Genomic DNA, 15,443 nt, shown 5'->3' on the forward strand with positions numbered 1-15,443 from the left:
ATGGAAAAAAGAAAAAAAAAACCATGAATGTTGAACTGGATGTTGGAGCAGAGAAAATGAACCCTTCTCTGCATTAGACGTGTGCTATACTATAAGTGCCATGTACTAAAACAAGGTAGGAATATACTTGATTTATCCTTGATACTATAATTCACTGAAGTTCTCCCTCAGTTTCCCCTTTTAATTTAAAATAATTATCCTTGAAAGAAGTCTGAATCTTTAGTGGTTTTTTTAAATATCTTCTTCTGCTCCATAGGCTGGCCACCATATTAGGATACACAGTCAGTAGCATCCTCCAGTCGACATTCTATTTATAATTTATAATTTTTCATGTGAGCTTGAGAAGTAAGGGTTACTCAATTAACCGACTCTGGAGACTACCATTACTGGACAAATTTTGTGCAGTTGTAAAGTCAAACCCGTCTTCAGTGGGTTGAACCCTGACAACATTCCGGCAATAGTTCTGAAAACTCCAGAACTAGCTACTCCTCTAGACAAGCTCTTCCAGTACAGTTATAACACTGTCATCTGCCTGACAATGCAGAAGATTTCCTAGGTATATCTTGGATACAAAAACAGGTCAAATCCAAGCTGGTCAATTATTGCCCTATTAGTTTACTTTCGATCACCAGTAAAGTTTTGGAAGGTGTCAGCAACAGTGCTATCAAGCAGTACCTGCTCAGGGCCACTCAGTTCCTGACCTCTTTACAACCTAGGTTCAAACATGTACAAAACAACTGAATTCCAGAAGTCAGGCAAGATTGACAGCCCTTGGCATCAAGGCCATACTTAACCAACTGTGGTATCAAGGAGACCTCACAAACTGAAATCAGTGGTCAAACTCTCTGCTGGTAAGGGTCATACTTGGCACATAGGATGATGGGTCTGGTTGTTGGAGGTCAATAATCTCAACTCTGGGACATCTCTACATGAGTTCATCAGGATAGTGTTTTAGGTCCAAATATTTTCAGCTGCTTCAAGAAATACCTTCCCCCCATTATAACGTCAGGAGTGGGGATATTCGCCAATGACTACACAATTTTACAGCATCATTCATGACTCCTCAGATACTGAAGTAGTCCATGTTCAAAAGTAACAAGATCTGGACAATATACAGTCTTGAGCTGACAAATGACAAGAAGTGACAAGTAACATTTGCACTGCACAAATGCCAGTTAACGACTGCCTCCAATAAGAGACAATCTAACCCCGTGCCCTTGACATTCAGTGGTGTTAGCATCACTGACTCCCCATATATCAACATTCTGGAGGTTACCATTGACCAGAAAATCAACTGGACTCACCATATAAAAAAAGTGGCTACAAGAGGCTAGGAATACTGCGGTGAGTAACTCACTTCCTGATTTCACAAAGCCTATTCACCATCTACAAGTCACAAGTCAGTACTCCCCATTTGCCTGGAGGGGTGGTTCTCCGATAACGCCCAAGAAGCTTGACACCATCCACGACAAAACAGCCCACTTAAATGGCACCACATCCAGAAGTATCCACTTCCTCCACTATCAATGCTCAGTACAAACTGCTGTTATAATCTACAAGATGCGCTGCAGGAATTCACCAAAGATCCTTAGACAACTTGCAAATGTATTACAACTTCTATCTAGAAGGACAAGGGCAGCAGATACAAATACAGAAAATGATAGGAAAGCTCAGCATGTCTGGCAGATACTGTGGAGAGAAACCAGAGTTGACGTTTCTGTATTTGTTTCTGATTTGTAGCATCTGCAGATCTTTCAATTTTTATGAAGGGCAGCAGCCACATGGGAACACCACCATCTGCAAGTCCCCTCCAAGCCACTCACCACCATGAGTTAGAAATATATTGCCATTCCTTCACTGTTGCTGGGTCGATATCCTGGAATTCCCTCCCTAAGGGCATTGTAGTCTACCTAAAGCATGTAGATTGCAGTGGTTCAAGAAGGCAGCTTGCCACCACCTTCTCAAGGGCATTTAGGGATAGACAATAAATGCTGGCCCAAACACTATTACCCATATTCCATGAGTGAATAAAAAACAAGAAACAGAGTTAACATTGTGTTTTAAGAAGTTAAATTGCACTCAAAATGTTAACTCTGTTTTTCTCTCCACAGATTCTGCCAGACTTGCTGAGTTTCTCCAGCACATTCTAATTTCGCTTTGGATTTCCAATATCCACACCTTTAAGAAGGATTACCACTAGTAATGAAGCATGTCCTTCTGAAACAAACAGTCTTTAAATTGTTAATGTGCAAAAGTGATAGAATAATCAGCATAAAAATTGCATTATCTGACATAGGAATTTTCACCTGTTCGAATTGCACTTTTTCCCTCAGTTGTACATTAATGATTTGGCACTGACCTCCGAGCTGGAAGATTAACACCAGCAGCAAGTGTTGATGTACAAGCAAGCAAGCAGAGTATTCCTGCAGTATATGCATCCTCTATTAGTTTTCGTTCATCATTTGTTAGTCCACTATGGTGGTATGCTAATCCAAATGGCACAGTGTCACGTAAAATGGGACATACCATACCATTTCCAATGTTTTTCAATTCTTGAATAAGAGCACACTTTTCTTTCTCTTTTATGGTTAAAAATGACCTGGGAAAAACAGATTGTTAATAAGGTTAAACATAAATTTTAATGTATATTTTAGACACTATTTCAGGTACCAATTCAACATTAACACTTAAAAGATCTTTTTGGCTTGCTACAGCACCTATATCTGGAGGTACACAGAAATTAACGCACAGAAACAGGTCCCAGTCCGGTTGGCCCAACCAACTCATACTGAACTTTATCCTTCATATGAATACTAAGGCCTAATAATATTTACCATATTCCCATATTCCTTCATTTTCTTCTTCAGTTTAATCTTGAGTGTTGACACAGTTTCTGTCTAATTTAAATATGTATCTATGGTTAGGGTTAGGGGTTTTTAAAGTTAACTTTACTGCTGGAAATGGTCTGTTTCTATTTACTTGCCCTAACCTTTTATACTTTTAAACAATAAAAACCATCACCGAGACCAGATTACATTAATGGCTCAAAAATCAATCTATAATGGTTAACTAGATATCAATTTAGTTCTGTACTTTTATGCAAATAGTTATTAATGAGGAGACTGCTACAGTTTATGTTCTCCCTGTTGATAGGTGAAGGATTAACGGTTGTACTAACATCAGACGAGGAACAAGAGTAGTCCATTTGACTCTTTGAGCCTCCTCCACCATTTAATAAAATCATGACTTGTGAATTGTGGCCTTAACTCCACTTTCTTCGTCTGCACCCCATAACCCTTGACTCTATCCGTCTAACATCTCAATGGCAACAAGGGGTGGGCACAAATGCTGTCCAGCCAGTGCCACCCATATCCCACAAATTAATTTAAAAACAATTTAAATCTTTGTACACATTGTGATCAATATCTTATGTCCATCTGAACAGTGCTAGTGCACACCTCTTTTCTGAATAATGGAACTTAAATTTTAGGTAGGCTTAATGAACAGGACAGTGTCTGATTAGAGGTAGAATCAGATTTCTTGTCTCAGATTGTTAGCTGCAATTCTAAACATCAATCCACCAATATCTTCAACAATGATTTCTGGACTTGGGTTTCAGGAATATTTCTTCCTTGCTCAAAATCAACTTGGGCCTCCACTGCCAAAGCCAACAAATAAAGATCAGGGTCTGGTCCTAAGGGTAGCACTTCAAATATGGCCTAAAATATAGTAAAACACATTTTTTTATAATAAGTTTACAGTTCTTAAAAGTTATTGCAACTCTGACTAAGTTTGAAAACCTAATAAGTTGCATTTTTTAAAATAATGCCTGAACTTGCAATTAAAAGTATAACATACTGAATTAACAAAATTATTGTTCCAAACAAAGATGCTGAAAAGATAGCATGTTTCTCAGTTTTTATACATTGACTAGAAATTGATCTGTATTACTGACATAAATGCCAGAGCCACAGAATAGGTCAGCACTTAGATGTCCTGACCTAACTGTCCTCCTCAAAGCCTCCTGCGGTATCACCTGTTAGGATGACGTTAGACTAAATTCCATTGCCTTGAAACAGTCCAGCTGTAGAAATGCTCGAGAAGCTTGACACCACACAAAACAAAGCAATGGGCTTCATCAGCAGTCCAATCGTCATCTTACAAATGCACTGAGCCTTTCAATAGCATCCTGCAGTTTCATTGGAAAGTACCCACAAGTATGTACTACAGCAAGTCACTGGTCATTGCATTGAGTATAGGAGTTGGGAGGTCATATTGTGGCTGTACAGGACTTTGGTTTGGCCACTTTTGGTGTATTGCATGCAATTGTGGTCTCCTTGTTATGGGAAGGATGGGAGAGACTGAATAGGCTGGGGTTGTTTTCCCTGGAGTGTCAGAGGCGGAGAGGGTGATCTTCGAGGTTTTTAAAATCATTAGGGGCATCAACAGGGCAATTGGGCAAGGTATTTTCTCCAGGGTGGGGGGAGTCCAAAACTAGAGGGCATAAGTTTAAGGTGAGAGAGGAAAGATATGAAAAGGGCCAAAGGGGCAACTTTATCACACAGTAAATGGAATAAGCTGCCAGAGGAAGTGGAGCGTGCTGATAAATTACAACACTTAAAAGGCATCAGGATGAGTGTACGAAAAGGAAGGGTTTAGACAGATATGGGCCAAATGCTGGGAAATGGGACTAGGTTTACATAGGGTATCTGGTCAGCATGGACACGTTGGACCGAAGGGTCTGTTTCTGTACTATTTATCTGAGTCCAAGTCATCAAGCACTTTGACAGCACCTCTCAACCTACAACCTTTAATATTTATAAAGACAATGGCAGTAAGAGCATGAAATGCTACCACCTTAAAGTTCCTCTCTCAGTCATACCAATTTGGCTTAGACATACATTACATTTCTTCTTCATTGCTGGATCAAAATACTGGGACTTCCTACCTAACAGCATTCAGCACACTGACTGCAGTAGTTCAAGAGAAAGCCTATCACTACCTTCAGAAAGGCAATTAGATTTATGCTTTAAATACAGATCTTACCAGTGGCTTTCATATTCTGAGAATGAATAAAAATACTACAAAATAAATCCTTGACTAATAGACATAAATATGAACCTGGATTAAAAACCAAACTGAATTTGTTCATTTTGCCCAGAATCGATCACTGTTCCAAAAAGATATAATTCCTTTGTAAGATTTACATTTTGATTTTATATTACAATATTTGAAAAGTTAGCATGTGGAATTTATATGAAGTAATTACATACATACTTGTTCAAATATTTGCAGAGCATCTTGCTCACATTTTCACAGTTCTTTTTGGTGGGACAGAATACAAGACAGGAATATTTTGGAATAACTTCAGTCACCAGTGCAATTAAGTGATCTGGATCAATCTTCTCCATATTACTTGAATACTACCAGAAAAGTAAAACAAAACTAAATTATGTCATCTCTTCTCCAGAATGTCACTTAATCCCTCTACCTCTTTATATTTCTATAAATATTATGACTTTGTAATGATTACTTATCTATTTTCATTGGTACATTAGTATAAAAGTTGATGTTCTGCATAATTTTATTTAAATATATTTGTTTATGAGTAATAAATGTCACCTTACATTCAAAGAATTATCTATATCTGTAAGTGCAGAACTTGACAGGCACACATTTACTTATGCATCTGTCTTTCTTCACTGGGGTGTAAAGAGCACTTAAACATGTATATTTGGATCTTAATGTTAAGCAATACAACGAGAGATTAACCAGCAAATCTGAAATCTATACAGTTGCATAATATCACATCTCTCTGCTACCCATGACCAATTCAAAAGCTGCATCATATGAAATGTATAGTTCCAAAGTGTAACCAGGCTGATTTCTCAAGTTAGGGATGATAATATTAGAAATTTAAAGGAAGAAGCAAAAATAAATTCCAAAAGAAAGGCAATGAGCTTCTATTTACTTTGTAGTATAACTGCTGAAACAAATTTGCTTTAGAACTGTAACTAAGTACCAGCCTGGACCTCTCCTTCTGAATGATGAATCATTTAACACTGTACTGAACCTTGTAACTTAATACACGAGAAAATGTGAAATAGTCTTCTGATTTGTGGTCCACCTCGTAAATCTTATCATAAATTTTGACGTATTCTTTTAGTTGAACCTAGAAAAGATAATTTTAATAAAGTTTAAGAACACAAAAATAGAAGTGTTTTGTCTAAATGTACTGGCATCACAATTTTTAAAAAAACCACTAATAATCTGGAGAGAGACAGTAGCAATATAACATGAAAATTTTCATCACTGTTGGCATCAAGTGTTGTTAACAAACACTCTCAGGTCAGACATAACACAAGCAGATGAAGTGCACACTTTGTGCTCACAATGCCCTTCAGGTTCAAACTCAGATCTCTGTTGTATCAGCGTAACAACTTTCCTACTCCCACTTCTTTAACAGGAGTTGTCGATGATCGTCCACTTAGAGCTGGACTGCAAATACCCAAAGTAATTTCACAAAGAGTTCTCCTACAGCAGCAAAGGAAATGTTCAACTCTAAGAATCAAATGTACATCAGTACCCCTGTATCAGAAGTTTAACCTTTTAATGAGAACGTTATCAAACCTAAACCAAATAAAGAAAACTAGCACCGATTTTTTTTTAAATTGAGGTGATTTACCCTACATTATCTTTGCCTCTGTAATATTATTCTTTAAATATTACTGGCACATGCAAAAAAAAAGGTCAATTTATAATCAGGATTTTTAAAAACCTATGCCTATTACCAACCCATTTCCCTGAATCTATTGTTGGTTAGTGGATTAGTGAAAACTTATTGCTATTTAATCTTTGATAATGGGAACTGCAGATGCTGGAGATTCCAAGATAATAAAATGTGAGGCTGGATGAACACAGCAGGCCAAGCAGCATCCCAGGAGCACAAAAGCTGACGTTTCGGGAAGGGTCTAGGCCCGAAACGTCAGCTTTTGTGCTCCTGGGATGCTGCTTGGCCTGCTGTGTTCATCCAGCCTCACATTTTATTATCTTGCTATTTAATCTTTGTTGTTTTAAAGCCTCTGAACTCTGCTATTTTATGTAATGGAGATCAAATCTCAAAATGCGCGTATCTCATCCTTGATCACATTGTGTGCACTGGATGCTGCGTGTGCAACAAAATACACTGTGTATGACAAGGTTATAAATATGATGTATTGACATCCTGAGATATCCATTTTTTCAGGAAAATAAATGGCTTAAAATGATCTACGCAATAGCAGGTTTCAATTTCCAGATGAAAGTAAGAAACAGCAGCATCAATTATACCAGGCCTTTGGGTAGACGAAGATGAGAAGCTGCAAGGAGGGATGATGTAGAGAATCTCCTACAAAAGGTTGTAACGTGAGACTTTTGGATATTCGCAAAGCCTCAAGCAGTAAATCAGTATGTCAAAGAGAACAATAAAAATTCTTAACTTGTATTGATTAGTAGGTTAGACACAGTTACAGCATCTGGTCATGCTTGCGATTCATCTGAAAAAAATCCTTGTATCTTTTCATTTTTGTTCACTACAATAGCATATTAATTTTTGGTTTGTTTTGTTGTAATTTAGTGATGATGTTCTGGGAATTTGCCTTTTTATTGGGGTAGTTGCTTAAGTTTCTCCATGATTTTCTCCTGCTTTTAACATTAATATGAAACCTGAAAATGGGTTATGAGATTAGAAAAACAAATTATTTTAATGATCTTTGGTTTTACTTCTTACACACTAATCTTTTTATTTGATTCATTTATTGTTGTCACATGTACCTAAGTACACTGAAAAGTTTTGTTTGGCATGCAGTACAGGCAAATCATAACATACAACGACATACAGATCATAGGATCATTTAACAGAGCATGGCATTCAAAGTTATGGCTGCACAGGAGGTGTACAAAAGAAAGATTGCTCGTTGACATATTCACCGTCTATTTTTCCTTTCTGTTTCTTCTGCTGGGAATTACCCGCACAGAAGCAGGTTTTAAACTCTCTAATGTGTACATTAAAAGCTATTACAAGCAAAAGGCTATAAAGAGGCAAATAATTTTCTTGAAGTCCTTTTGGAAGGAAATTCCACAAAACATCCCACTAAATAGTTATCATCTCAAGGTAGTCTGAAAGCACACGATAGTTAAATATTAACTGTTTTTAACCATAGAGAAAAAGTTGGGATGACAGAAACAGAATTGCAATTATGCACTCCGGCAACAGACTGTGTGTCCAATCACAATTTAAATATAGATATGGTTTTTTTTTATCTCTTTTCATCTTACTCACAGGTCGAAAGTTACTAGCGAAATGTTCTGCCTTCAGAAAGTGCTGCAAATCACTCACATTATTCAGGGTTGCACTCATTCCAATGATTTGCGTTGTTTCTGGAAAAATACGCAGAAAATATTGTACCTAATGAAATATTACTGGCACAGGTTGAGTTTGGAACTAGTGATCTTTTATTGTCAGATCTGGTACATGCGCAAGCTCGAATTAGTTATTAATTAATAAGACTGGATAGTCACTTTGGGTATCACTGCAGACTTCTCTCCACACTGTATTTATGAAGTTATTGGTCTGGATTCAAAAGATTTGCCTTATCCACAAAAAAATAAAAAGAGTGTTCTGTGTACCAGAATCTATGTCAATAATATATATCAGGAAGTGTTTGGGGGTGGGTGGGGGTGTGGGCAGGGAGGTGGGCTAACATCGAATCCAAGGGAACTCCACTACAATTGTTCCTTCAGTTCAAAGGCAACCATTCAACACTTCTGCTTCCTGTCACTAAGCAAATTTTGCCATGTCCTTTTTATTCCAACAGCCTTAGTTTTGCTCAGAAGTCTGTTGTATGGCACTTTATTGAATGCCCTTTGGAAGATAGTTAGTCACCTGTTCTGTTAATGTCTGTATCACCGAAGCATTTTCTTAAAATGAGAAATGCATAATCAATCTATTATAATTACATAATATCTTAAGTTCAAGGATTCTTCATAAGCCTAACACAAAATCTACTATGAGCTACTTTGAAGATTTCAAATTACTTGAACTTGGAACCAAAACCTTGTTATGAGCAATTAAAACAAATCAAGGGGGAGAAATTACATAAATGAAGAATGCTCAATGCGCACACAGATCGAACCCAACAAACTGCCTGTCCTCAAGGAATTGAGAGAAGTTTTTCTATTTGGCACTACCTAAAATAATTTCTCTCCATCCCATCAGACTTTTTGATGGCTGATTCTATATAAAGTCAATTAGGTCTTAAAGAGGATTGAGGCATAATAATGAAGTCATCCAACCATCAGCACTAGTAAGGGATTTGGTGTTGGTCAATGGTGACCATTAGCAGTATTGGGAGTGTGGGGTGCTTGCCCAGTGTCATCATGGGACCATTTTAAAACAAATTAATTTTGTAGTCAAGTTTTTTAGGTGACGCCTGATTGTGCTATGAAAGTCAGGATGAGGGTGTCCCCTCCTCGCTTTGTACCTTCTCAATTTATTCCAGGCTATCTGGTGGTAGAAAATTAGAAGCATTATTCTCCTATAAATAGGCATCACATAAAGTGGCAGAAGTATGGGTAAATGGGTTATTGTGAGAAGACCTTTGTTCAGCAAGACAGAAGGTAGATGACCCAGGGAGTTTAGGTTCTCACAGGAGATTACATGGTGCAAATGGGCAGAGAAAATTGAAGGTCTCAATACTTTTTTGTAATATGACAGAATGGGACAGACTCAGCATCAGCTGACATTAGTAACTTTAACCGATCTTGGTTAGGTCATCTGATCTTATAAAACTCTGGCCTTATAAAATCTTATAAAATTAAGAAATCACACTGTCTGTGACAGAAAGTTAAATGCCATCATTCAAGGGTAAAGTTAACATCGAAAAGGCAAAATGGAGGGAGCTGTCATGCACTCAAAGAGTTAAGAATGAAGTCAACACAACATAAAATGCTACAAAATGTGAACATGGATTGTACTTACTGCTTGTGAAGAGAATTTTAGACAATGTCATCTCTAGTATAGCTCCACGGCTTCCTTCACCAAGCATGTGCAGCTACATTCAAATAGAAGAAGCATTGAAATCATATCATCATGATGGGAATGTGACCCGAAGAATTTGGGAATGAGGACAAATAGGCATCACATAAAGTGACAAAGTATGGGTAAATGGGTTATTGTGAGAAGACCTTTGGTCAGCAAGACAGAAGGTGGATGACCCAGGGAGTTTAGGTTCTCACAGGAGATTACACGGTGCAACTGGGCAGAGAAAATTGAAGGTCTCAATTTTTTTTGTAATATGACAGAATGGAACAGACTCAGCATCAGCTGACATTGTTCAGTCCAGCTTGTTCAGATGCTTGTACAACAACTGAACACTGTCATCAACAGTGAAATGGAATCAACAGTGGCTAGGATTGATGATCTTGGGATGAGCAGGGACGTGGAAATTCTACACGGTAACATGAAATCAGACTGGTGAGAGATCTGTTAATGAACATGAGAGTTTTTAAATCAATAGTTGGTAAATGCTGAGGCAAAATGAGTCAATATAGGTTTTAAGAATTGTTACAATGGGCAAATTGGACATAGTAGAAGACAGGATGGAAATCAACAGAAGTAGCAAAACTAAATCCAAGGATTCAGGATAGGGAAAAAGAGAACTTCATACAGAGAATCATGCTGTGGAAGTTGATCTAGGATCAGCAGTTGATACAGAAACTGTGCGATGATTGGACAGATGAATAAAGAAAAGTGTAATTGAGGAATATATGAAGTAGGCAGTTGTGATTTGGACTATTTGTTAATGTGGAAGGAAACATTGACACAGAATGGTTTGACCAAATGACTGGCTTTCATGTTGGAACTTCTATGGGATTAATTTCCCCAAGGGTTTCTTGCAGGCTACAACATTACCTTTGCTGAAATATCAGAATTTCCAATAAAGTTCCTGAGTTAATGTAATTCAGTATAAAAGTCCTGAGAAAATTCACTGCCTATTTATTTTGTGTCATTGAATATGTTGCAGCACCACCACGAGTAGGAAGATGTAATCACAGTGTGACAAATATACACTGCAGCTTCAATTATAAATGACAATGAGAACATAAAAAGTAAACAGGAAGTGCACATGACTGGAGATTCTTAAAATATGAAGCTATATAACATAGTTTTTACCCTTAAAGGTTACAGCTAATTTAAAAAAATTAGAATGTCTCCTCGTCCTTTTGAACGATTGTACCTTTTTTGAACTGAGAAAAAAAGTCATGACTGCCATTCTATCTCTAATGTGACCATACTTTTATCATACTAAATTTAATTCTTTACCCAACTCTCTCTCAAAGATTTTCTACATTCCAAATCAATCAAAAGTGAGAAAAAATATAGACGGTGATGAATGCTAGATTTAGACCCTGTTTTATCTTGCACATGGAAAATTGGAACTGCAATACTGCTTCTGAAAGCTTCCTTTGTCTGTGCTTGGACACCAGGGTTTAAATGTATATAAGAACATTCATGCTTGTGCATATGCACTCCACTTAGCCCCCATCTCCTGCATCAATCATACATTATAGCTCCAGCTGCCATGAACTGCTTGAGAGCTTTGCATGAGTGACTGGTAATTGTACCTTTTAATTATCCCTCTTCATTTTGAAGTGGGCTGGTTAACTCTGTTTTCTGTTCCCTGTGCTGTACAGTTAAAGTTATGAGTCAATCAGTAGGGTCTTGAATTTGCTCTTTCCATTCACTTTATGGTGCCTTACATTGCTGTTTTAACATGCTAGCTCTCTACAGCCCCATTTCAATCTTATTTTAAATTCAACGTTACAAAATTAGTAAATTGGATAAATCAATATAGCAAAAATCAGAAAGCTTACCTCATCTACTACAACAAGTCCCAAATGAGTAATTCTCTCTGTTTCTATTAGGGCATTGACCAAACTATGTGCCTTCTCAATGGTGGCAATGTAGAGAGATTTCTTCTGTCGACGCTTGATTGGAGGGAATTTACCTTTACTTCCAGCATATTCTTCTACCAAGAAACTAAATTCTATTCCAAAAGCTGAAAGACCACGCACCTAAAGGTAACAAACAAAAGGAAACCATCATTGATAATAAAGTGTGGGGCTGGCTGAACACAGCAGGCCAAGCAGCATCTCAGGAGCACAAAAGCTGACGTTTCGGGCCTAGACCCTTCATCAGAGAGGGGGATGGGGTGAGAGTTCTGGAATAAATAGGGAGAGAGGCAGAGGCGGACCGAAGATAGAGAGAAAAGAAGATAGGTGGAGAGGAGAGTATAGGTGGGGAGGTACGGAGGGGATAGGTCAGTCCAGGGAAGACGGACGGGTCAAGGAGGTGGGATGGGGTTAGTATGTAGGAAATGGAGGTGCGGCTTGGGGTGGGAGCAAGGGATGGGTGAGAGGAAGAACAGGTTAGGGAGGCAGAGACAGGCTGGGCTGGTTTTGGGATGCAGTGGGGGGAGGGGATGAGCTGGGCTGGTTGTGTGATGCAGTTGGGGGAGGGGACGAACTGGGCTGGTTTTGGGATGCGGTGGGAGAAGGGGAGATTTTGAAGCTGGTGAAGTCCACATTCAGACCATTGGGCTGCAGGGTTCCCAAGCGGAATATGAGTTGCTGTTCCTGCAACCTTCGGATGGCATCATTGTGGCACTGCAGGAGGCTCATGACGGACATGTCATCTAAAGAATGGGAGGTGGAGTTGAAATGGTTCACGACTGGGAGATGCAGTTGCTTATTGCAAACCGAGCGGAGGTGTTCTGCAAAGCGGTCTCCAAGCCTCCGCTTGGTTTCCCCAATGTAGAGGTAGCCACACCGGGTACAATGGATACAGTATACCACATTGGCAGATGTGCGCAGTGATAGTATGGTGCACTGACCCTCTACATCGCCGAGGCCAAACGCCAACTCTCCAACACCTCCTCCTACCGCCACCTTGATCATGACCCCACCCCCAAGCACCAAACCATCATCTCCAACACCATTCATGACCTCATCACCTCAGGGGACCTCCCACCAACAGCCTCCAATCTTATTATTCCCCAACCCCGCATGGCCCATTTCTATCTCCTTCCCAAAGTCCACAAACCTGCCTGCCCTGGTCGACCCATTGTCTCAGCCTGTTCCTGCCCCACCGAACTCATCTCCACCTAGCTGGACTCCATTTTCTCCCCTTTGGTCCAGGAACTCCCTACCTATGTCCGTGACACCACCCACACCCTCCACTTCCTCCAGAACTTCCAATTCCCTGGCCCCCAACACCTCATTTCCACCATGGACGTCCAGTCCCTATACACCTGTATTCCGCATGCAGATGGCCTCAAGGAACTCCGCTTCTTCCTGTCCCGCAGGCCCGACCAGTCTCCCTCCACCGACACCCTCATCCGCCCAGCCGAACTCGTCCTCGCCCTCAACAACTTCTCTTTTGATTCCTCCCACTTCCTACAGACAAAGGGGGTGGCCATGGGCACCCGCATGGGCCCCAGCTATGCCTGCCTATTTGTAGGTTACGTGGAACAGTCCCTCTTCCGCACCTACACAGGCCCCAAACCCCACCTCCGTTATATTGATGTCTGTATCGGCACCGCCTCTTGCTCCCCAGAGGAGCTTGAACAGTTCATCCACTTCACCAACACCTTCCACCCCAACCTCAAGTTCTCCTGGGCCATCTCCAACACATCCCTCACCTTCCTGGACCTCTCAGTATCCATCTCAGGCAACCAGCTTGTAACTGATGTCCATTTCAAGCCCACCAACTCCCACAGCTACCTAGAATACACCTCCTCCCACCCACCCTCCTGCAAAAATTCCATCCCCTATTTCCATTCCTCCGCCTCCGCCGCATCTGCTCCCAGGATGAGGCATTCCACTCCCGCACATCCCAGATGTCCAAGTTCTTCAAGGACCGCAACTTTACCCCCACAGTGGTCGAGAACGCCCTTGCCCACGCCTCCCACATTTCCTGCAACACATCCCTCACACCCCGCCCCCGCCACAACCGCCCAAAGAGGATCCCCCTCGTTCTCACACACCACCCCACCAACTTCCGGATACAACGTATCATCCTCCGACACTTCTGCCATCTACAATCCGACCCCCCACCCAAGACATTTTTCCATCCCCACCCTTGTCTGCTTTCCGGACAGACCACTCTCTCTGCGACTCCCTTGTTCGCTCCACATTGCCCTCCAACCCCACCACACCCGGCACCTTCCCCTGCAACCGCAGGAAATACTACACTTGCCCCCACACCTCCTCCCTCACTCCTATCCCAGGCCCCAAGATGACTTTCCATATTAAGCAGAGGTTCACCTGCACATCTGCCAATGTGGTATACTGTATCCATTGTACCCGATGTGGCTTCCTCTACATTGGGGAAACCAAGCGGAGGCTTGGGGACCGCTTTGCAGAACACCTCCACTTGGTTCGCAATAAACAACCGCACCTCCCAGTCGCGAACCATTTCAACTCTCCCTCCCAATCTTTAGATGACATGTCCATCATGGGCCTCCTGCAGTGCCACAATGATGCCATCCAAGGGTCGCAGGAACAGCAACTCATATTCTGCTCAGGAACCCTGCAGCCCAATGGTATCAATGTGGACTTCACCAGCCTCAAAATCTCCCCTTCCCCCACCGCATCCCAAAACCAGCCCAGTTTGTCTCCTCCCCCCACTGCATCCCAAAGCCAGCCCAGCCTGTCTCTGCCTCCCTATCCTGTTCTTCCTCTCACCCATCCCTTCCTCCCACCTCAAGCCGCACCTCCATTTCCTACCTACTCACCCCATCCCACCTCCTTGACCTGTCCGTCTTCCCTGGACTGACCTATCCCCTCCCTACCTCCCCACCTATATTCTCCTCTCCACCTATCTTCTTTTCTCTCCATCTTCGGTCCGCCTCCCCCTCTCTCCCTATTTATTCCAGAACCCTCACCCCGTCCCCCTCTCTGATAAAGGGTCTAGGCCCGAAACGTCAGCTTTTGTGCTCCTGAGATGTTGTTTGGCCTGCTGTGTTCATCCAGCTTTACGCTTTATTAATTTGGATTCTCCAGCATCTGCAGTTCCCATTATCTCTGAAACTATCACTGATTTAAAGTTAGCTTATTAAATACAACAAACCTTTCCCAAATTTGTCTCATCAATGTTATTCTATTGAAGTTTTTTTATATCTTTGACTAAAAAGATTAGTAAATGTTAGTCCATTATTAAACTTAGAGTAGCATTTAATTGGACAAAACCTGCAGAAAAGGGCTTGGGGTTACGTGCGCACGAAACACAGAAAGCTAGCATATGGGTGCTGCAGGCAATCAGGAAAGATAATGGAATGTTAACCCTTATTTCAGGGAGGTTGGAGTATAAGAACATGAAGTCTTAATACAACTGTAAAAGGTGC

At 40.7% G+C, this 15,443-nt stretch overlaps 1 protein-coding gene across 5 annotated transcripts in view; it reads right to left on the bottom strand.

The window, feature by feature from the left end:
• Window positions 1-15,443, bottom strand: part of helq (helicase, POLQ like) — a 46,627-nt gene that overhangs the window by 21,139 nt on the left and 10,045 nt on the right. For 4 of the 5 annotated variants that reach the window (XM_048527888.2, XM_048527895.2, XM_048527904.2 and 1 more), the window contains 6 exons: window positions 11,914-12,114; window positions 10,019-10,091; window positions 8,321-8,418; window positions 6,074-6,172; window positions 5,278-5,423; window positions 2,360-2,599 (listed from right to left, as the gene is read on the bottom strand). In XM_048527888.2, coding sequence (XP_048383845.1) covers window positions 2,360-2,599; window positions 5,278-5,423; window positions 6,074-6,172; window positions 8,321-8,418; window positions 10,019-10,091; window positions 11,914-12,114 — 857 coding nt within the window. The remainder of the gene's footprint in view (window positions 1-2,359; window positions 2,600-5,277; window positions 5,424-6,073; window positions 6,173-8,320; window positions 8,419-10,018; window positions 10,092-11,913; window positions 12,115-15,443) is intronic. The other variant, XM_059654057.1, reaches the window with a different exon arrangement.

The sequence above is a fragment of the Stegostoma tigrinum genome, chromosome 1, assembly GCF_030684315.1.
Source record: "Stegostoma tigrinum isolate sSteTig4 chromosome 1, sSteTig4.hap1, whole genome shotgun sequence".
Lineage (NCBI taxonomy): Eukaryota > Metazoa > Chordata > Chondrichthyes > Orectolobiformes > Stegostomatidae > Stegostoma > Stegostoma tigrinum.